The following is a 22979-nucleotide window of genomic DNA, read 5'->3' as shown; positions in this document are numbered from 1 at the left end:
CTCATTGTGGGACTTGACTTTCTGTTGTCAGTGCTGGTTCATGGTGTATAACTATTGCCATAACGAGATAACTACTAGTGATTGTCAGGCTATTGTTGTGGGATGTGGCTGAGATCGGCGGGTGGATATTAGCAGCTCAGATGAGGATGACTCATCCATGCTCGCGCATCGCTTCCTGATCTGGGCATGCTGGGTAGATACGGGTCGATGTGTAGGCAGTGAAAGTAGTTTTAGGGTAGGTATGGCATGAGTCACAGTACTGATAGCTCGTAAAACGTATGTAACAGAACTGCCCTGAGACCTCCAGTAAATTAAGAACACAACAACATACAAATATAAACTAAAAACAATGTACAAATTAAAGGGAATTGACAACGGTATGAGGATTTATAACCAAACGTCGCCCATACAGTAAATAAAGAAATTGCCTCTACTAAACATCCGTCAACTTCTAAGTAATGCCTTTAAAAAAAATGTGCTCTGGAAATAAACCGAAGTGGCAGTTAATTGCCTTTACATCAAGTTGTTAACTGAGGATGTTTAATGTCGGCTTTTTAAAAAAAATGCGTGTCAAAATGAATTACTGTGCAATGTGGTTATATAAAAAAGTATTATTAACATGCATATCGTTATTATATATATTAGTCTGTCAGCTATCTTAACACAAAAACCGGGTACAAAAGACGTGTATTAATTATAATCACTTAGCACCGAATATATCGGCTGTGTTAGACATAGTGGCAGGCGTCGAAGATTTCTTAGCACTAAGACTACTTTAACCCTGGACAATCTTACACAGGTGCAGATACAATGCCGGGTAATGAAGGGGTTGGTTTATAGAGTGTGTTGTTTTGGAGAAGGCTTAAGAAGGCTATAAAGGCGAGGGCCGGTGTAGAGGGAGATTATCATGATGTTTGTGATGGTATTCTCATTTTCTATAGTGAAAATGTCGCTAATAATAATAATTGGCATTTACCTATTAATTACCGTCTTAAAACAAATACGAGAAACGATATTTTGAAGTTTTGCAGTGAGTCTCTCGGTAAAATTTAGCAATCTTTACATCTCCTTTTTCATTATTCCCAACCTGGTTCTACCTTTTACATGTAGAAGAGGCATTTCTCCCCCTCCCCTCAACATCCCCTCCCTCCCCCTAACTGCTAGTCCCTGAGTGTACTTTTCCAGCATCATTAATTGCCTGTTAAGACGACGAGAGCCGAGAGAGGTTGACGTGTTTGTGATTTGGGAGCCAAATGTAGTCAAGGTGCTTACTTATCCGCCTTGTGTCCATGGACAACTTGCCTCGTCAGCCTAACATTAACACGGGTGAATCATACCCGTTTTATTTTCTGCCGTAGTTTCTTTGTCGCCTCCGTCTATCTACAAACTTTATTATACACACACACTCAGTCAGCATCTGACAAAACGTAAAAGAGCCCTCTTTACGTTTGACACCCATGTGAAACTCTCCGCGCCTTTGATAATGCTGCATTACTGGAACAGCTATGTAATCAGGTCAGCCACTGCGTCCACACAACACTGACCTACTCCACCACCACGCCCTATATCCCTCCCTGCCTTGACCCCCAGCGTTATCAGTCGCCACGGAGACCAACAAACTCTTCAAAACATCCACACCTCAGGAAATGCTCTTTTGATTTCGGAAATACGTCCGGTGTGATATAGATTGGACAATCAAAAGAGTCGTTAATTTAGGAGTGAAGTGTATTGAATCGCTGAAGGTTTTGTGTAATGATGGGATGATAGCGTCAAGGTGAGATACCGGTATTGTCGGACAGATAGGGCACAGGGATACGTGACAAAGAGCCAGCTTTGGGAACCTTGCCTCGCATGGTGACAGCGTTATTGTGAATATCTAGCTGTTTATTGACACCTGAAAAGGTAAAACAAAGAGAGCCATGAGTTTTTTTAAGCACCTGTGTGCTGTTTGCAGGACGTTACACCCGTTTAGTGTATACTTGAAAGTTGGTATTGGGGTGTCACACTTCGCGATCTTTCTTCTGGTGCACTGGCAAATATATGGCTGGAAAATATCAACAGCACGAGTTCTGGGTACCCATTGATTGTCTGCTACTGTTTCAGACACAACTTTACGTATAAGACTCATAAATCTTCTTTTTCCGACTTCTCTTAAAGCGCTCGATTCTTACTGTTTTCATTATTTTGTTTATGAAATTCGGTTCCGCTTCCGTTTGTTTATAACTTTCATTCTACAGTTGCACTTTTTGATTTAAGCCACCATGACGATGCGCACTGACGCATGTAAAAACGCCCGATACAAATTGTTTTCATTATTTTGTATTTAAATTCGGTTCTGTTTCCGTTTGTATATAGTTTTCTTTCCGCAGTTTCACTTTTTGATTTAAGCCGACATGACTATGAGCATTGACGTACGTGATTTTTCAAAACGGCGCAGGCTTTCTCGGTATCCCAGTGGGGGCGGTCGGGTAGCCTAGTGGTTAAAGAGTTCGCTCGTCACGCCGAAAACCCGGGTTCGATTCCCGACATGGGTACAATGTGTGAAGCCAATTTCTGGTGTCTCCCGCCGTGATATTGCTGGAAAATTGCTAAAAGCGGCGTAAAACCATACTCACTCACTCACTCACGGTTTCCCAGTGGTTGACCACCCGATCCACCTTAAGTCGGCTTGGGGCAAGCATGGGCCTGGACTCCTCATTCGTTTTGTATAAAGATTCGACATGTATCTCGTTGTATGATTTGGGGCCACGGGTTGCCCAGTCGTCTAAGGCGCCGCGATTCGCTGTGCAGAGTTGCGTCCCTTGGAGACGCCAGAAACCTATGATTGTGGGTTCGAATCCCGGTTTGCCCCGATTATGTTTCTAGGTTTGTCAGAACCATACCCGTGCTCGTGGGTTTCACCGAAGTGGTAAACGTCTGAGACCTGCATCACTTCGGGCTTTCCTCCCACATTAAGCTGACACGCCGTGATATAACTGGAATACTGTTAAAAGCGGCGTTAAACCCAACTCACTCACTCACTCACGTTGTGTGATTTGTTTGTTGTTTGTTGTTTAACGCCGCACAATATTCCAGCTATATGACGGCGGTCTGCAAATAATCGAATCTGAACCAGACAATCCAGTGATTGACATCATGAGCATCGATCCACGAAATTGGGAAACGATGACATGCATCAACCAAGTCAGCAGGCCTGACCACCCGATCACGACAAGCATACTCGCCTCTTATGACAAGCAAGGATTGTTGAAAACCTATTCTTGTCCGGATCTTCACATATTTCTCTCGACTCTGAGGACATGTCTCATTATACACGTCCATAAAAATGTCATTCAGAAAAGATCGTGACATTGCGCACACGCTGTTGTCGTTCCGAAGAACGTGACACAGGACAACCACTGATTTTCGGGCACCTTTTTTATGAAATCCATGACCTTGAAACGGACACCATGAATGAAGACGACACAAAAATATCATCCCGTCACGATAAAGAGTCACTATCAATACCTCCCGAATAAGCCGCCATTGTCGTCTGCCACACATGACGACCACAACACTATGTCCCCCTTGATGAGTTTCCAAACAATAGTGTTTTCCTACGACTAATATTGACAGAGTCACACACTATTTACCTATATGCTACTCATCACCCATAACCGACCTTAATTCATCTGTGCGCGGCCTCTAACCCCCGCCTCACGTGCCGGAAGTCATCTTGATGTCCCAGAATGCCAAGTAACTCATCCCTGTAACTGCTGTCTTTGAGCACACAATTACTTTTAGTGTCTCCCCTCCACCCTGATGCCCAAGTCAGGGTTCTTCTCGACTTGCCTTACATCTATCTCACTTAAAAGTAGAAACACGCCGGGTTGAGAGGGTGCATGGCAGAGCTTGAAAGTGTCGATGGGGTTGGAGGTCTTTCAAGACAATGCCACCTTGATGCAGTCTTGATATCGGTTTCGCCCAGAACAAAGACCGACTTGACCTACTTCTCCAGTCATGATATATACATCAGTGGAGGGTTACCTGACACATGGGGCAACAAGCCATATAAACAACATCTGTCTAGTGCAATTACATGTATGCCAAACGTAAATAAGTTTCTACGTGACACAGGTCCTACCCCAGACTCTTGATACATGGACTAGTAACAGGGCAACCATAGATGTCACAGTGAGTGAGTGAGTGGGCGAGTGAGTGAGTGAGCGAGTGAGTGGGAGAGTGAGTGAGTGATTGGGCGAGTGAGCGAGCGAGTGAGTGAGTGAGGTTATGGTGGGTTCGTTGATGGGTGGCTGAGTTATTGGGTGAGTGAGTTAGTTAATTAAACGGTATTGTATAATATCGACTAGACTTGAAACAACTGGAAGTGTAAAATGTTAGATTCAAAATTCATTTTAATACCTGCTTATAACGTTTAACACTCTATAAGACCGACAAAATATGTTTTCGTTCACCACTTTAAGGCAAACATTTGTTTTGCTCTTAAAAGAGGAGCCGAATAATTTTGAAATATATTTTTTTTCACAGGCATATAGCATCTCCAGGGAACAATTGTTTTTTATTTGATAATTTTGTATGAGGGTAGGGGGGTAAAAACTGAGTATTCTAGTATTACTGAAGCATTTCTTCTATATACTGACGAAAAGAAATCAGGGTACAGAGATTTATATATATTTACTACATGCAGGAGTGACTAAGTTTGAGAATGCAGTAATGCAACTTTTCAGTTTTGTTAACTAATAATTCTACACTGGAAAAGAGCCCACGCTGCATGGCATTGTGTTTTCTTATTAAACACCATCAGTATATATGCATTAAAATTCGCTTTCTTGCAAAAGTAGGGCTCATATTCCCTGTTGTGATCATCGCCATGGAGTAGACATGCTGGGCGTTTCAGCATACCCGTTGGCAAGATTTGTGAAGATGATATGCTCGTCTGGGAAATGCGAGAACATTATAGAGAATACATACACGGCCATAAAGGGAACATAAAATGTGCTTCAATAGAACCCCTGTTGTTGAATCATTGAGTGTCATAGGACTATTATATCATAGGGGGTTGTGACGAAACGCAATACATGTCTACGGGATGCAACTCTGGGCATCTACACTACCGGCCAAAAAAAGTATACACTTGAAAACTTCGAATGTACGATGGTTCGGTGTATCTGGTCGTTTAAATCTTTGCCGTGAGATAATTATTACGGCAGTGCGGCCAGTATCATTACTTCGCTTGTGTCGAAGTACGGATAAGCCGATATGTCATCGATGGTGCGCAGGACTTCGAATGTACGATGGTTCGGTGTATCTGGTCGTTTAATTCTTTGCTCTGAGACAATTATTACGGCATTGTGGTCAGTATCATTACTTCGCTTGTGTCGAAGTACGGATACGCAGATATGTCATCGATGGTGCGCAGGACTTCGAATGTACGATGGTTCGGTGTATCTGGTCGTTTTATTCTTTGCTGTGAGAAAATTATTACGGCATTGTGGTCAGTATCATTACTTTGCTTGTGTCGAAGTACGGATACGCCGATATGTCATCGATGGTGCGCAGGACTTCGAATGTACGATGGTTCGGTGTTTCTGGTCGTTTAAATCTTTGCTGTGAGACAATTATTACGGCACTGTGGTCAGTATCATTACTTCGCTTGTGTCGAAGTACGGATACGCCGATATATCATCGATAGTGGGCGGGACCAGACAGTCCACTGATTGACAACGATCCACGCGATTGGGATACAATGACATGCATCAACCAAGTCAGAGATTCTGACGACCCGATCCATTAAGCTTCTTGCATAGGTTGCTAGGGACCTATAGTCTTACCCGGAATCGCTACGCACCATTATGATCAACAGGAGCCTGACCAAGTCTACATTCCAGGTGAGCTAACGGGTTGTAGATGTTATGTATCCGGGGAGCGTCAGTAGATCGCCGCAGTAGACCATGTCGGTAGACCGTGAATGTGTCTGTGTGTGACACCATCATCTCATACCGTATATAATAACAACATGTACGCGAGTGTCTGAAGGTGAGGGGAAATAGGGTTTAAATTCTCGTCCAAGATTATTATTAAATCTGACGGTGCCAAATTTGGTGAATACAGAGAATGCCCAATGAGTTCAATGCCACAGCCCATGCATTGCAGCCATGGCGACAAGAGACTTGTGTACAGATGCTTTGTCCTGGTTGGAACAACATAACTTCATTGAGTTTTCCACGATGTTTAGTCTTTATCGTCTCACGCAGTTACTACGCACTCTCCCTACCCTATGTACTCAGCATACTACGCACTCTACGTACCCTACGTACTCTGCATACTACGAACTCTACGTACCCTATGTACTCTGCGTACTACGCACTCTACCTGCCCTACCTACTCTGCATACTACGCACTCTCCCTGCCCTACGTACTCTGCATACTATGCACTCTCCCTGCCACACGTACTCTGCATACCACGCACTCTCCCTGCCCTACGTACTCTGCATACCACGCACTCTCCCTGCCATACGTACTCTGCATACCACGCACTCTACGTACCATACGTACTCTGCATACTATGCACTCTCCCTGCCATACGTACTCTGCATACCACGCACTCTACGTACCCTACGTACTCTGCATACCACGCACTCTCCCTGCCCTACGTACTCTGCATACTACGCACTCTCCCTGTCCTACGTACTCTGCATACCACGCACTCGCCCTGCCCTACGTACTTTGCATACTACGCACTCTCCCTGTCCTAGGTACTCTGCATACTACGCACTCTACGTACCCTATGTACTCTGCATACTACGCACTCTCCCTGCCCTACGTTCTCTGCATACCACGCACTCGCCCTACCCTATGTACTTTGCATACTACGCACTCTACGTACTAGACGGACGGTTCTCTACAGTGTTTCTCACAATCCTGTCTTTACCAGAGATTCCTATATTTAGCATAAATGTCCGACCTTAGAAGATCATATCACCACATAGGTCCGTTCTCGCGTATTTGACACGTTTACCGGCAGTACGCGCAGAACAAAATCCAATGTTTACCGTACATGTCCGCATTCACCATATATGCCTGTTATCACTATATAGGAACTATATCTTCACCTTACGTCGTAACATTCAGAATTTTCTGTTGAAAGATTATTATGTTCATGAAACACACATGTATTTACCACAGATATGTTTTAATCCACGACTTGTATCAGTTTATTTACCTGTACCCAATAAGCTCACTAAATATCCCACATCAGTACCACACCATGATTATAAATAAATCCTCAGATTCTTTCTATATTTACGGTATCTGTCATGCATACGACGTTAATCCAGTCAACAATGACAGAAAGTCAGATAACCGACATTTTAGTTTTGACGATTTGATATGAAATTCTCCATGAAGCTATTAGAACAGTATTTTTTAACATGTGATCATGCATAATATCTATCGCTTGAGTGATTGTCTGCCAATTTACATAGGAAAATAGTTATGATATTTAAGACTCGTCATTGTGATTTAACTGTGCAGGGAGATTTATGTACCATGCTTCATATTCCCCTGACTTGTTGTGGGCTCCAAACAGCGTGTCGTGACTGGAATAAGCGCCAGTCCCACACTGTGTCGGATAATTAAATCAAACTGTCAGATTTAACATGACTACACACAAGCATTACTGGGTTCCACACCATGAGGTTAACATTTGACATACGCACCTGCAATCTACATGCAGGATACGGAACGTCCGGCAGGCCCAAATTAATGCAAAATTAGTTTTTTTAAACTAAAAAATGAAAACAATTTAAAATTAAAAGAGTAACATTCAACTCAGATGCGATGGATTTTCGTCACGAATGTAAACATATTTTTAACTGTTGTTGATTTATCGGTACAAATATTTTCATGTAGACATTGGGATGAGTTTGTATGAAATATTGTAAGGGACATTCTTGCGATCTCGCATTCTCGCGATAGCATTTTGGCCAAATCTCGCGTTCTCGTGTTTGGGGCATATTTAGCTCGTTTCCAAAGGTCGAGATCGCGAGAATGCGAGATCGCGAGAATCTCCCTTGCAGTATTCCATAAGTTTGTGTGTTTTTCGCAGCTTGTAACAATTACCACAACAGGAGATACATACTATGGGTTTTACACTTTGTTTCCGTGTGGAGAATCGAACTAGGGTATTGGGTGTGACGACTAGACGCTTTAACCACAAGACTGTCCCATCGCACCTTTAGTTGTGGGATTTCCATGGCATTTGAAATGCAAGTCACTACTTCCTTGTTCAAGAATACCGTGCCGTCATGTGTTGTACATTTTACGTTATGTACTTACACTCTAAGCAATGGCCCTACAGTACTAGTCGACTCACTCGACACCGTGACACACACTTGGGATGGGGCATAGATCGTTGTAAAGTCTGGGTAAGAACAAACGAAACTAAATAGACGGAAACTATGTGTCTAAAATGAAAGTCACCGACGCCATGTGATTTTGAAACGGACGCTAATAATAACATCACGTCTTAACAGGATCCCAGACATATTTTTAATAACCACAACAAAACTTTAAATCTTTAAAACCAGCTTAATGACTGATACATATTCATTATATATGAAACCATGACTTAAAATTGTCAACGTGGTGGTCATCCCCCCCCCCCCCCCCCCCCAACCCCAACAACAACAACAACAACAACAACAACGACAACAACGACAACAAAATCCACCTCAAACAATAATATTCTTAGTGGATTGGACATTATCTGCAATCGAAAACAGTCATCATCAATCTTATTTGATTTGTAAAACATATTTGTGACTGATGGTTATCAGTATGAACCAATTCACACGTATCGAGTTTGGCGAAATTCCGATCTGTATGTGTTTAAATACGAAAAAAAAGCTGCTCGAATAACATCCAAAGGCAGTTGTCAGACAAATCTATTCACAGTCCGCCATTGTCAGACAAGGAAAAAACGGAAATGTCTACGTTACTAAACCGGGCAAAATAAGAGAAAAGGAATCGTTAACGGTTGCTTATGTTCGGGTCTGACATTGAATATATCTCCACATTTCTCTGCCATAATGCGCCGTTGTCACTGCAGTGAATGAGACATCGTCCAACTGTAAAAGTGTTTTCCACACCACTGCTTTTTAAACAATCCCAGATCACCAAAATGTGACCCTGGCTTTATTTCTCCCCTCGAGTGATTAATTAACAAAGCAAGACTATCCTATTCCTTCTCAGTTACCTTACACAGGGTTGCAGGTAGGTCCTGCAAACCGCATTGGTGGGGGATCGTCAAAGTCCACACCTGTAGCGTTCACAGCACAGGTTAGCAGAGATGAGCCTCTATAGAAAGGCAAACGTGTCCCTCACCTTAATCTCATCCCTTACGTGAGCTATATGTGGCGTGTAGACCAACTATGAAAATATTGTCTCAGAGGATACAAGCCTTTCTCAAACACATAACTATATTGTCTTGAGACTAATACTAGTTATCACAACCTCTCAAACACCATACGATATTATTGTTCACCTTGGAATAATATTTGTTTAAAACAAGCTTGAAGGAGATTGATATAGCCGGTTATATGACACGTTCGATGACGTTATGAACTCAGAGAATGACGTTGAAAGCACGAGGGTCTTCCATGATTATTTCTTAAACATATTGTTATGGAAAGGGGTTGGTCGTTTTTATTAACTACGGGGGTTCGAAAAATTGAATATGGCGTTTGCTGATGACTATACCTCTGTGAAGACTGTTATTGGTGTACATTGTCCAGGTATAGGATGTGGTATAGCCATAATAAGAATATGAAAGTACAGCGTCTCATCTTAAAGGTTTTAAGTTGTTTGTATAACATTCGAGTTTATTGGTAGCGTTCTTATTAAAACATATGACTAACTCAGCCTTGTTAGAATGAAGTGCATATTCTTCAACATGAATTATGAATCTCCGTTATATAATTATGAAATGCAAACACTGCCTCATATTGCCTCAACGAAAGAAAGAAAGAAACAAACAAAACATGAAAGAAGAAATACTAATTTGAAATGTTGACTAAAAGTTATAAAATATAAAATACCACTGAAAAACGGTTAAAGGTCACCCGATTCTTTTTATGTAAAAAAAGTTTATCTGCCATGGCTTACTTGTAGGCATATGGAATAATCGGGTACCCTGAACCTTCAGAGGTTTTTTTTGCATTCGGAACACACCCGGACGTTGAAAAGTTTCCCTTTCCGTGTATTATTATTCAAAATATATTCTGGAATCGAGGACTGCTTCCAGTCTATAATTGTGAAAATGTATGGTCATATGTTCGTCTGGTTTTTGCTGGGATGAGCGCTGCTTCAGTTGAAATATTTTTCCCTGTCTCCGGTGGTTGATGCAGCTCGCATTGTGACGTATTCAGGGTTATAATGCTTGACAGCTACATGAATAGTTTATACCAGAATCCTGTCAACCCTTACATGTTTTAAGTGGCATAAATAGTTCAGACGGGAATTTAGACCACAGACCCACAATAGGTAATTAGATGTTATAAACCTGCTAAAACCCCGAACCTTTTAAATAAAGTATTTAAAACATAAAATTCAAATTCTTAAAGAGTCTAAAACGGAAGGAATTGTTTATGTTGATCATGTATAATCTGAACAAACATCGTTATCAGAACACACAATGTTCAACCTTCTAGTTCACAGGGGGAACCCTTTTGTCGCGATAAGGGAATATGTTTTACCTGTGCAGGTAATATAGATAGATATGTAGATAAGGGAGACTGCTGCTTTCACTGTACATCAAAGAGCCCACTATTCTAGTCTCGTTCTCGGCATATTTCGCGTTAGTGCAGATTAGCGACGGCCTATCCCGTCAACCGACTGTCCCCATTCTAGTGCTTGGCTTCTTGCGTACCTGTGTTAGAGGACTGTGGGTAGGGTGTAGGATTGCGTCTGAAATTCTTTATATCACCAAGTATGACCCTGAATATTTAATGAAACGTGTCGGGAGAACATCTGTTTTTTTAATATCATCTAGTGTGACACTGAATATTTGATGTAAAGTATCGGGCCAGAATCTCAATATAACAAATTATTTTGAAACGTGACGTGATGTTTACAAAAGGCGTTGAATTTCTATCTGTTTGTTATTTCAAATTTATTTTTGAAATTTCATTGTCATGGTATGATTTTGAATTATTTACACCAATTGGGAAATAATAATTTTTTAAAAAGTTATTAAAAAGGTGTTTTCATGTTTCATAAGTAAGGAAATACATGAACGCCAAGCACTAAAGGTTAGAAATGAGGTAACTGTTATTCGTCATGAGCATAAAAAATATACTTATGACATCATAATCGTGTTTTCCTATTTTCGATTTGTTTCAAACTACAACGTAATCTGTTGATAAACGTCCCAGATTTTGAAAAATATGAAATGTACCTAATAATATTTAATACCTGTTTTATTGGCATGAATACATGTGATGAATACATAATTTTCAATCTTAAAATATCTGTAAGGCTTATGGTATTCTCATTTACCGTTGTAACGGACAAAGTTTCATATTCAAACAAGTCACGTGATCACTTGAGTGAGAGGTCAGTTATTTATCCTAATGTTCACATGTGATAAAAGTACGACTGGGAGTGGCGCAGGGGTGGGGATATATACACATATATGTATACCGGGTACCGCAAACACCATGGACAAAGATCTTGAGTCCGCCCCTGTTTAAGCTGTTGTTAACACATCTCTCTGTTCCAACAATGGGATTGACAAGCAGAACACTCAAGGTGTGGGTGTACTATGTACTGGGGTTTGGCTACAGAGGGTAAATTTGAAAATTGATTCAGATAATTTGCAGGCAAATAGATGTCAAATATTTCGGAAATCAATATTTTTAGGACATAATATACTGCCAGGCAAAAGAAAGTATAAACCCATGGTTGATGGTGCTTAAAATGAAACAAACAAAAAATGGTTATTCGATGGTGATGAATTCGATACGGGTATCACAGTTGTGTTTTTGACTTTACGTTTGCAGTGTTTCAGCGACTGTATTCAACCTAGTAACTTTTTGATGACATTTCATTGTTTTGTCAAATCCAATTTTTAAGTGTATACTTTCTTTTGCTGGGCAGTTCATTAAACCGACCAGTTGGATAGCGTGATGACAAATATACTGTTTGTTGTTTATATTCATCCAGAAGTCACTGAGTGAGTCGTGTTTTACGCCGCTTTTAAACATATTTAAGTTATGGTTTTATGTGGGAGGAAACCCGAAGTGATGCAGGTCTTGGACGTTTACCAGTTTGGTGAAAACCACGTCCACGGGAATGGTGCTTGCAAACCAATGATCATTATCCTGGAGAATCTTAGATTCGAACCCTCGATCATACGATCATGTCATACCTAACGCACGCAAAGCTGCAAATTACAGCCTACGCGACTAGGTAATAATACTGCAGACGAGCACACGAATGTGTGTCTGTCCATTGCTTGTAACGGTGAATCAACAGTTTATTGATAAAATTATTACAAAAAATCTCACATTGTCGTAGATTTAGGTAAATTCAGTTCAGTCCACAGTGGTGGATTGGTCCTTCAAACGTCAGTGTCCAGTAATATTAAGCAAGGGTTCTGTATCAGTTATGAATTGTCTGCTTAAAGGGGTGTAAGAAGGGAACGGTCGCAAACGGGTCATCGCAGTTCAAAAGGCGACACCAGGTGCTCGCGAAAGGGCTCACCATGTTCCACCGTACAGCCAGCACTAACGGTGCCTGGATGAAGGCTGCTATTCAGATGGACGTTGGTCTTACTCGTGGAATAGGTGATACCACGTGGTGTATCCATGGCGGAAGAAGGGCCCCAGTTGGAATAATGAATGATTACAAGAACACAACACATGGTTGACTCCAATCACGGTAGTTAACGAAGAACATTTGTTATTCAGTGGAGCTTAGATGAGTTTCAAACACCACATGGCCACTTCCTGTTCTTGTATGTTTTCTTCATATATAATTAATTATATTTCTTTATGAAGTGATATTATGCATGTAGACAGATGGTTTGCTTGTGTTGTCTAAGGCATGGTTCCTTCACAGATGTTCAAGAAAGAGTATTGTTTTACGCCGCTTCTTGCAATATTCCAGCGATATCACGACGGGGGGACACCAGAAATGGGCTTCACACATTGTAAATCGGGATCGAACCCGGACCCTTCGGCGTGACAAACAAACGCTTTAACCACGAGGCTACCCCATGTCCCCCAGATGTGCAAGGACATGTGAAGGACGAACAGATAGAGAGAGAGAGAGAGAGAGAGAGAGAGAGAGAGAGAGAGAGAGAGAGAGAGAGAGAGAGAGAGTGAGTGAGTGAGTGAGTATGGTTTTACGCCGCTTTTAGCAATATTCCAGCAATATCACGGCGGGGGACACCAGAAATGGGCTTCACACATTGTACCCATGTCGGGAATCGAACCCGGGTCTTCGGCGTGACGAGCGAACGCTTTAACCACTAGGCTACCCGACCGCCCCAGAGAGAGAGAGAGAGAGAGAGAGAGAGAGAGAGAGAGACACACACACACTTTGATTGGGATGACTAACAACAGTTCGTCGAAGATTAGGATCATTTTGTCACTCATTTCCAACTTTAATAAATATGATATTAATAAATATACAAACTAAAAATATATATTTTAAAACAGATATCATTGATATAAGAGATTTGAACAAGAAACCAACATCCATGTCGACCTCAGGTGTTAACCTCGATATCGCGATATAGGATCATACCTTGTAATATCCATATTCAAAACAGACACGATGATAAAGCATGACATAGTTACAAAGCCGTGGTTATTTTAAGAATAACATATCTCTGATGAAAGAGGTTTCAGCCAAAGCCAGCATTCATGTCCGCCTACTGTATGTTGTATGATCAGAGACCATCTATTATATGGTCTCTGGTATGATGTACATGAGACATGTATCTAACTTGTACTTCTCGGGAGTGTGTTCTGTACAGTGTCAGGTAGTGTCTGTAGTCAGAGCAGGTCTCAGTAGGTCGCCCTACCTGTTTATACGACAGGGTCCCCATTATACGCCGGTGATGCTTGCAGTCAGCAAGTGTGGGAGGAGGGGAGAGTGACGCTCTGGCCCAATGAAGCAGCTGTTTCAAGTCGGGTTTACTTAATTAATGCCACACAACTTCAAGGCAAGGGTCGGACCAGCGGAACGGGATGGACCGCAATCCTTGTGTCCAAATATCACATCGTTGACTGCCTCCCTGCTTCATGCCTCTACATAACATTTAATGGAATCATAAGAAACTTCCATAATGTAATAGCAAATATTTATGGTGATGCTGGGTTGCAGATGTTGTGGGAGGATTTTCAGTGGGATGGTTTTCTTTAATCTACAGCATCAATATACTGATGGGCGAAAGAAAGTACACACCCATGTTTGATGGTGGCTGAAATGAAACAAATAAATAAAAGCGACAAAACTCTTTCAATATTCAATAGAAATCTCTGCTAAGAGCAGAGTTGGTTGTATGATTCCGACTATATTCGCGTGTTTGCGAAAAGGTGAGCGTCATAAACACACGCAAAGGCAAGTCAATTGTTTATAGAAATGGTTATTCGATCGTGATGTATTTGGTACGGGTATCATAGTATGGACTTATGTTTGCGGTGTTTCGGAGACTGTTAGCCTAGTTACGTTTTGAAAACGTTTGCAATTTGTGGGTCAAATCCACTTTTTAAGTGCATACTTGCTTTTGTCCCGCAGTTTAATTCACTGAATGCTCTGAGACCAGCATCACTTTGAGTTTTCCTTGCACATGAAGCTGACACGCCGTGATATGACTTCAAGATACATATACTGTTAGACCGCCTCCGTGGTCTAGTGGTAGAGCATCCGCCCGGAGAGCGGAAGGTCCAGGGTTCGAGCCAAAATACGTTAAAAGATGGTACTTGTTGTTGCCCTGTCTGGCACTCGGCATTAAGGGGCTAAAACAAGGACTGGTCGGCTCGGAGTCAGTATACTGTGTCTGAGTGGGGTATTCATGTTAAACTGAGGCATGGTATCTCAGTGAGCTAGCACTATAAATCGGCATCAGTCCGGCTAGTACAAGCAGCCACACACACACATACACACACCTGCATGCACGTCGCTATATAAGTGCAATAATCTTGAACGCGACGTTAAACCCCATTTCACCTCCACTCACCTCACATATACTGAAGTGCGGCAATAAAAGCTGACACTAAATCATATAATTTATGGGCAATGGGTAGCCTTGTCGTCATTCTCAAGATCCGGGGTCGAATCCTAACGTGGGTACAAAACACGAAGGTTTAGCTGCGGTTACCATATCGCCTCTTCCGTTCCTCGTTAAATGTTTTTGTTCTGTACGTCATTACGGGGGTTGGAGGAGTTACGGATCGTAAAGAAAGTAAACGGATTTGTGGTCTAGGATAAGATCGCTCTTCTACATCTCCGATTGGCTACAAAGTTTAATACATCTACATACCAATCTCTTCCATAATCACTTACCTCTAAATACGTATCATCGAAAGTGAAGTTTGAGTAAGGTTTCCAGATCGAAAACATGGGCCGCTTTCTTGTTTTCTAAATCCGAAATCACTCACCATTTAGTTCTGATCGAACTCTCCTATCTCAACACGACGAAAGAACCGTTTTGTCCGGACAAAAGTTTTACAAATTATGAGCATACTCGGCACTTCGGTTGTCTCGGATTTCGGATACATCGACACATATTCGATAGTTGAAGTACTTCCGGTAACGAGGATTTAGTCAATAAAATAAAGAAAAACACATTTTCATAATCACTAGGAATGTCTTCTAAAAGTCAGTCTACTGTCAGACTATATCATAAGCATGTATTTATGAATCATTTTCAAATATTGATAATACGAGATTTTCAAAGAATGAAGAATTTCAACCACCGAAAACAGACAACACAAAAATCGGTTTAGTTCTCCCCTTTTCCAGCGAAAAATATATGTGTCATCTGATGACAATAGAAAATGGCCTGGGGACGCTTAGTGCAGGATGTCGCGCCGCGCCGAAGGCCAGGGTTCGATGCCCCAAACGGATACAATGTGTGAAACACATCCTTGGTGTCCCCGACCGTGATATGACTGGAATATGACTAATAGTGGCACAAAACGTTTTATTCCTAATTTCTACTTCAAAAAGACACTTCTCACTTATCCTTATCGAGCAGTCGTATTCTTTCATCTCCATAATTTTGTAATCAGTCACAACAGTTTATCACGACAAATGTAACTCATAAACTTATCAAATGAAGTCTTTGATGGCATTAAGAAGTGATACACATACGGAGAATTTATGGATGTCAACTTCTTTATTGCGAGGAAACACAACGTTTCGGAGTACATATATACTTACTCTTTATCAGGTGAAGTAGTAAGCATATACTCAAAAACGTTGTTTTTCATCATAATAAAGAAGTTGACATCCATAAATTCTCTTCCTTGTGATCAGGGGGCACGGGTGGCCCAGTCGTCTAAGGCGCCGCGATTCGCTGGGCAGAGTTGCGTCCTTTTGGCACGCCAGAAACCTATGATTGTTGGTTCGAATCCCGGTTCGCCCCGATTATGTTTCTAGGTTTGTCAGCACCACACCCGTGCCCGTGGGCTTCACCGAAGTGGTAAACGTCTGCATCACTTCGGGCTTTCCTCCCACATTAAGCGGACACGCCGTGGTATAACTGGAATACTGTTAAAAGCGGCGTTAAATCCGACTCACTCACTCACTCCTTGTGATCAAATCAACCAAAATCGACCGACTAGGTACATGTTTGAGTGCTTATAAGTCTATTTGGCTGTAGTGTATTCCTAAAGTCGCTTATGACTAGTCCTGATATAGAGTGTTGTTAGTTCACGTCGGTAAAGCACGTCCGTCATATGGAGTTGCCAAGAGAGCCATAATCTAAAGACTACATTCCGCACCTTACATTATATTAAACCTGTGTGTTGGTATATTTGTACTTATATAAGCGACCTTGACAGGACAATCCCTTAGGCGACTCAGGTAATAATCAATAAAATATTGGAGACTTCTCACAACATCCGGTAGGCTTTGTCATCGACATATTTACATTTCACTTGATTGAGGTCTGGCAAAAACAGGTGGAAGTGTCACTGTCTGTTTGAATGGAGGACCGCGCCGTCTACTGTTGCTCGTGTGTTGTTGGTGGAGCGAGGACAGGAAATATGTCAGCAACAATCATGTCTATTGATGACAACTGGTCTATAGTAGTTAATTCGGTTAACGTCTTTAAGTGTGTTAAATGTGTTAAGAGGACTGACTGCATAACCTGTTAGCTCTTAGCAGTACATTGATAACAAAACATGCGGGTCGTTGACGTGTTAATAGTGATCGTTACGCTACTGAAACATAAACCCGGGTGCAAGTACTACCACTATCTCTACCACTACCTCTACTACCACCACTACTACTACCTCTACTACCACCACTACCACTACCTCTACTACCACCACTACCACTACCTCTACTACCACCACTACTACTACCTCTACTACCACCACTACCACTACCTCTACTACCACCACTACTACTACCTCTACTACCACCACTACCACTACCTCTACTACCACCACTACCACTACCTCTACTACCACCACTACTACTACCTCTACTACCACCACTACCACTATCTCTGCTTCTACCTCTACCTCTGCTTCTACATCTACGATTACTTCTACTCTTACTACTACCACTACCTCTACTACCACCACTACCACTATCTCTGCTTCTACCTCTACCTCTACGATTACTTCTACTTTTACTACTACCACTCCTCTACTACTACCACTACTACTACTTCTGCTTCTACCGCTACCGCTTCTACTAACACTACATCTAATGCTACCACTAACTCTATATACTACCACTACTTCTACTCCTACCACTACGTCAACTATTATCACTACATCTGCTACTACCAGGACCACGACCACTACCTCTGCCCCAACCACTACTTCTACTTTTACTAGTTCTACTACTACTACTACTGCTACTACTGCTACTACTTCTACTACTACTACTGTTACTACTACTTCTGCTACTACTGCTGCTACTACTACTGCTGCTACTACTGCTACTACTACTGCTACTACTACTACTACTGCTACAACTACTACTACTACTACTACTACTACTACTGTTGCTTGTACTACTACTTTTTTGTTACAAACCACCACCACAACTACTACTACTACTACTACTACTATAATTGCTTCTACAATTTCTGCTGCTACTAGTATAATTATTACAACTACTTCTACTGCTGCGGAAACCATTAATGTGCCACATGTGCCTGCGTGTCTGTACGACCTCGTGTACCATCCACCACCCCGTTGATATGTAACTGTGTGACCTCGTGGACACCCTCCTACCAGTTAGGTGACCTAAGCAAATCTCAGTGAGACGTTTAAATTAGATCTGTCAGTGTCATAAAGAATTATCCACTCAAACCTGACTTTTCATTAATAAGCATATTTATCATTCATAATCGTGCGTGATGAATGGTTTATTTATTCTCAGCGATTTCTACACAGGAGACACGGGTCCGGGTAAACACTGAACTTCTGTTTTTACCACTTGTGACAGCTGACATTTTTTGGCATAACACATACGATTATTTTACTTTGCAAAAACATATTGAGACATCTGCGATAATTGTTTTACGGCTTTAACAACAACTTGGCAGTTTCCGCTGAATGTATTGAAGTGTGGTGTTTAAAGGCAAGCTAACAAGTAGCCCTGCCCTGTTATAGCTCCAGGTGTAGGAAACAACTGATTACGAGTAAAGTGTTTCTTACCGAAGGTAGAACACAGGCTCTGTATGTTTCTTTGATGTTGAAAGTCCACTTTAAACGCTCTCTCCCGTAAGGGACACCGATAATAATAACAGTAGTTATACGTAGGACAGTATTTAGATATTATCCAGTTCTTAATTTGAATGGACTAATGTTGAACTTAAGTGAGTGAGTGAGTGAGTGAGTGAGTGAGTGAGTGAGTGAGTGGGTGAGTGAGTGAGTGAGTGAGTGAGTGAGTGAGTGCCCGAAGTGATGCAGGTCTCAGATGTTTAACACTTCGGTGAAACCCACGAGCACGACTATGGTGCTGACAAACCTAGAAACATAATCGGGGCGAACCGGGATTCGAACCCACAATCACAGGTTTCAGGCGTGCCAAAGGGAGCTAACTGCGGCGCATTAGACGACTGGGCCACCCGTTCCCCCGAATGAATGAATGAATGAATGAATGAATGAATGCATATTTTCTTATTTCTTCTTGTCAATTCTTATCTTAAAGGTATATATAAATTAGCTTCTTTAATGCTTAAAACTCCTGTTCCTCGATGTGGAGAGGAATTTCAATGATATTCATGGACGGTAGAAAGTTTCTGTCACGTTAATAAATGGACAAAACAAAGGAGTGTGTATCCCTGTTCTTCAACATGTGAAGGTCCCGTGATCGAGTGGTTCAATGTCGTCATTCAAGTAGTTTTGTTTACGACTATAAGGTGGGCTCGTCACCGGTAAAATGCTGGGCATGCAATATTGAGTCAGACATTTCAACAACACTGATCGCAAGTTTGATACGAAGAACCGTCATATGAAATGGCTGTTTGTGTTAAGTAAGACGGGACGGTGTCTCAATTCCACACAGAACACTGAGCACAATTGCTAAGCTTATCCTTTTAATAGACAGTAAGACTCATTTTATATCAAAGTTTCTCAATAGCAACAGTTTGTTGTATACTACACAAAGAAGTTAAGGAACATGTGATTTTTTCATATGACTATAGTTAAGCTGCATCAGAAAATCTGCACTCACCCTGTTCTGTGCTTCAACACATAGAGACTTCTCAAGTACATGATTATATTTATAACATCCGTTATTTGACGGAGGTGGAATAAACGTATATATTTCCTTTTTCTCGAATTCGAAATAAGTAAAAAGTTTTTGCGACTTAACCGTAATTTCGAATAATCGAAGAAAAATGTGCAGCCGATGTCGTATAAATGTGTTTCTTCCAATATTTATGTTAAATTAATCTTATACGAAGTTTTATGTATCGAAAGATCGGCTACCATGAACTGAAGTTTATTCGCCAAGCAGGAATTATGGTGAAAGTTATTTTTCATTCGAGTAATCAATTTCAGGTATAACGGGGTTTTTTTATATGTAAAGTTTTCGCTATATCCGAAAATATCAGCAAATTGTAATTACAAGTCAATGTATATGGTTTCACTGTCTTCACTGTAATTACGTATAATCTGATAGACATTTTACATTGATCATATTTTGTCTTTGCCCAGTGCACCAAGAGCGAAGCACCTATCTGTGTAGATTTGCGTCCCTTTGTGGTACTAGCATCCGTCGATGGCGGGTTCGAATCCTTGTTCGGTCCGATTATGATCCTTCGTCTTTCCTCGGTATAAATATAAGGCAATTATACCCTTTCCATAAACATGAAAAATCCATTGGACGATTTCGACTATATCATATGCACGTGTTTACAAATCACAATCACACAGTCATGATAGCAGGTTCTGATGGTCCTGCCCCATCGGTGGCACCGGCCACAAACACATGCAAAGGCAAGTCAATTATTCACCTGAAAAAACAACAAGGGAATATATGATCATGTCAAACAAAGGAATTGCATTGGACATCATTTTGGTCACTGATGCTTCAAATTTCGAAATTTCATCCACATGCCTTCCATAAAACCTTCTTTTTTTAAATCCCTACTAAGGCACCGAATGCAGTAACCCTGATCAAACAACTTTTGAGCAAGAGTCGCATGACGCCGTGAAATAACTGATTACTGTTTAAATCGACATTAAACCCCTCACTCACTCTGTAATGGACATTTCAGGACGTTCAGACCGCAGATCGTGTGAACACGCTGTGTCTTCTAAATCTGGCTATTTACATGTAATCTCGGGCTCTTCTCGCGAGAGGAGAGAAAGCGAGCTCTCGAAGACTCCGAGATTAGGCAGTGGCGGCGACGACGCTTTGTTCCTTCTCCCTGGTTGGCGATATAGATATTTTCCCCACCTTCCCAACCCCCCTGAGGACTTAAGAGCTCGTTTTAATACATCCAGATCTCTCTAGTCCCCTTGAAAGTCAGATCAATTGAAACTGTTTCTTTACCCATCTATATCTAGTTATTATACTATTTAGAGATTAGAGCGCAGTATCACCTTCAAGAATACTCGACAAACGTGCAAATGGTCACAAGACACGTTCGCATCGAGCTATGTAGATGCCTAGGTCGCTTAGGCTACTCTTATTACATGGGTTTTAGTGACATTACGACAGTCTTATGTTAAAAACCAGTTTGTTTTTCTCATATTTAATTACTACAATTCGTGTTCAGTGGCAAGCCATTCCTCGTCTCGCAAGGTCTTCCTAATGAAACATTATTGCAATACTTTCCTGTAAAGTTAATCTGAGATATTGGTAAGTCGTGACTTGGTTCTCTCACAAATGATACGTTAATGATTTATATTTTTAGTGTGCGAATGTAAGGATTCCTTATAATCTGTCAGCAGGGCCCATAATGCCTTAAATGTGTCTACGTGAAAACCTTTATTGCAATATTTCGTTAGGCAAATAGCTTATTCCAATAGAAGTGCATGTTACGTCAGGACATTCCATTACGCCATTAATGTCTTATGGTCACGTCTTGAAAGAAACGTGATTACATTTTTGTTGTGAATATTTTCATTGTAAAAAACCTGCAGTTACGTAATCAGGTGATGTATAAACACAACGTACGGAATGGACAAAATATTAGCTTGTGATATTGGAGAATGTTTTGTCGCCGAGCACTTGTGTTTCGAGACATGTGACAAAGCCCTTTCCAATATCTTAAGAAATGTCTGCTAAAATCGGATTCTTTGTACGATCCTGACAATATATGTTATGAATCACTATCAAACAGTGATGGTACAAGGTGTCAGCGTATCCTGCCCCGTCACAAACACATGCAAACGCAGGTCAAGTGGTCACCTGAACAAACACGGGGATATATGGTACAAGTTAAAATATGGAATTGCCTCGGATATCAGTTTGGTTGCCGAAACGTAAAATCTGACAATGTCCTCCCCATCAACCTTTTCTATGCCCGTGAAACGTGAAGACCTCGTGAAACGTGAAGAGCCCGTCAAACGTGAAGAGCCCGTGAAACGTGAAGACCTCTTGAAACGTGAAGAGCCCGTCAAACGTGAAGAGCCCGTGAAACTCGTAGATCCCGTGAAACGTGAAGACCTCGTGAAACGCGAAGAGCCTGTGAAACGTGAAGAGCCCTTGAAACGTGAAGAGCTGGTGAAACTCGAAGAGCCCGTGAAATGTGAGGAGCCCGTCAAACGTGAAGAGCCCGTGAAACTCGTAGATCCCGTGAAACGTGAAGAGCCCTTGAAACGTGAAGAGCCTGTGAAACGTGAAGAGCCCGTGAAACGTGAAGAGCCCGTGAAACGTGAAGAGCCTGTGAAACGTGAAGAGCCCTTGAAACGTGAAGAGCCTGTGAAACGCGAAGAGCCTGTGAAACGTGAAGAGCCCGTGAAACGTGAAGAGCCCTTGAAACGTGAAGAGCCTGTGAAACGTGAAGAGCCCGTGAAACGTGAAGAGCCCGTGTAACGTGAAGAGCCCGTGAAACCCATTGGGACGTCTGTAGGAAGGTGTCCCGTCCATATGTCCTCCACTTAAAATATGCTTATGAGTTGTTTAACTCTTTGCTTATTCTTACTTATTCATTCTGATACTAAGCTTATCGCCATGCTTCTGGTTCTACGTGCTTCGGGTAGCCCATAGAGTAGTGTGTTCGCTCCTTGTCGCTAAAGACATCGGGTCGATTCTGTACATGTAAACCA

General features: G+C 41.6%; 1 protein-coding gene across 1 annotated transcript; it reads left to right on the top strand.

The window, feature by feature from the left end:
* Window positions 1-22206: 22206 nt before the first annotated feature.
* On the top strand, window positions 22207-22746 carry LOC125376090 (probable serine/threonine-protein kinase kinX). Its single transcript, XM_048387686.1, has one exon. The coding sequence runs from the start codon at window positions 22207-22209 to the stop codon at window positions 22744-22746; it is 540 nt and encodes a 179-aa protein (XP_048243643.1).
* Window positions 22747-22979: the final 233 nt, after the last annotated feature.

This window comes from Haliotis rufescens, unplaced genomic scaffold (assembly GCF_023055435.1).
Source record: "Haliotis rufescens isolate VD_foot unplaced genomic scaffold, xgHalRufe1.0.p SCAF_7, whole genome shotgun sequence".
NCBI lineage: Eukaryota > Metazoa > Mollusca > Gastropoda > Lepetellida > Haliotidae > Haliotis > Haliotis rufescens.
Note: the sequence above shows the minus strand (reverse complement) of the source record. Positions and strands in the feature narration are given on the sequence as shown.